Source organism: Cyprinodon variegatus, unplaced genomic scaffold, assembly GCF_000732505.1.
Source record: "Cyprinodon variegatus isolate N-32 unplaced genomic scaffold, C_variegatus-1.0 Scaffold1413, whole genome shotgun sequence".
In the NCBI taxonomy this organism is placed as follows: domain Eukaryota; kingdom Metazoa; phylum Chordata; class Actinopteri; order Cyprinodontiformes; family Cyprinodontidae; genus Cyprinodon; species Cyprinodon variegatus.
Genome location: NW_015151866.1, coordinates 15279 through 16984, shown reverse-complemented (window position 1 = coordinate 16984; position 1706 = coordinate 15279). Strand labels below are relative to the sequence as shown.

General features: G+C 38.3%; 1 protein-coding gene across 1 annotated transcript in view; it reads right to left on the bottom strand.

Moving 5' to 3' along the window:
• LOC107103285 (leucine-rich repeat-containing protein 16C-like) overlaps nucleotides 1–1706 on the bottom strand; it is a gene marked incomplete at its 5' end in the record, with an annotated part of 70876 nt that overhangs the window by 54303 nt on the left and 14867 nt on the right. The window contains 2 exons of the mRNA XM_015402928.1: nucleotides 689–743; nucleotides 1318–1414. Of these exons, the coding sequence (XP_015258414.1) occupies nucleotides 689–743; nucleotides 1318–1414 (152 nt within the window). The remainder of the gene's footprint in view (nucleotides 1–688; nucleotides 744–1317; nucleotides 1415–1706) is intronic.

The window sequence follows — 1706 nt, the reverse complement described above, 5'->3', positions numbered from 1 at the left end:
TTTTTTTTAGTTTATAAACCTAAATATTATTGTTAACTAGGCTTATTAACTTTTTAACTTTACTTTTTAACTTTTCATGTAGATTTTTACCTTTTTTTCTTGACTTGTTAACTTTTTTTTTTTTTCAACTTAATTTCCAGTAGGTATTATATCCTTCAAGGGCTCATCTAATTGGTCAAATGCCAAAATAAAAAGAACAGCCATGTAGCAGGATCTTTGCTGGATATAGATCTTGTGCTTCTAGACCTCACTGAAGGATGGAGGGACTCCATTAGTAAGGGGTATGCAAGTGATCAAAAATGCTAACTTGCCTTATAAAGGGGTTAAAGATAAACAGAGACAAACCAGTAAAGACTAAAGGTGAGTTAAATAATGTCTTCTTTTTACCATCAGTTTACTTCTAATCTGACTGAAATGTCTTCTATAGTTTGAATTAGAACTATAGAAATAACTGAACTGAATCAATACCAGGAAGCACCATGTGACAGTAAGTATTATGACTCCTTTTTATCTTTACTGCCTTTTTCTGCGCCCTGCAGCAGCTGCAGCCTCTCAGTCTTTGGTACAATAGCCCCAAAAACGAGCAAAGTCTTGGATTCCAGAGGGATAGTCTACCTCTGCGCAGATTTAGTTGTAAACAAAGAAGCAGCGTGAAGAAATGATGAAAGCCAACGACAGTTTGACTCACACACTCGTCATCCTGAATGAGCTGGGCGATGCGATGAAGAAGGTCGGTGAGAGCTCTGCTCCGGATCAACATGGCAGCATGCAGGGAACAGAAAGCAACATATCAAATTGAAAAACACTCTTTTAATCCCATTGTGCTTTTAAAATATAAAAATGATGTCCTAGTCCAATCCCAGGACACCAATCATCACATTTAACAAAGATAGCTGGTGCAGATCTGTTGTAATAGAAGCTGAACTCAGCAAGAAGTAAAACCATATTTAAGGTGCTACTTAACAATCAGAGGTGATCTTGTTAAACTCTGATAGAGCTCTGAGTGAATGTGTCGACCTTATCAATTTGGCCAAAAAAGGCTAACCTTGTCAAAAGCTAATAGGATCAGCTATCAGGTAAATCCTTTTTTGTTTTCAAATTCAACTTTGAATAACATCAAAAAGAAAAGAAAAAAAAAACCTTAAATAAGATGCATGTGTCAACTGTAAACCAGAGGAACCTGTGAAGGTGGACGGTATGATTTATTTCCCCTTCATTGGGGAAATAAGACAACACACCCAGCTGAAGAGGCCTCAGAAAGGTGGAGCCAGCAGATCTAACTGCTGTAAGGGAAATTAATCTGTGTGCATCCTTCACCTGGACTTCATGGCAAAGTTCCTCCCAAGAGCAAGGTGACGAAGAGACTTGCATCGACCCACAGACAGAACCAGGGTCACCATGTCGTTCTCAAAACCTGAGGGTGAAACACAGGGGACACGGCTGATGGACGGTCACCATGAAACGGGTCACTGAGATCCAGTTCCAGTTTAAAATAGAATAGAAAATCCCTTTATAACCCAACCTTGGGGGAAGTTCTGGTGTTTACATCAGCAAAGGTTATAGAAAAAAAAAGTCACACAGATGTGGACCTTAGAAAAATGTATCAGACGTATTTTAACAATATAAAAACCGTGCACCTGGAGAATAAATAACCAATATCCAGCTATGGACATTTTTACAGTGATGGATATTTGAAAATAGAAGCA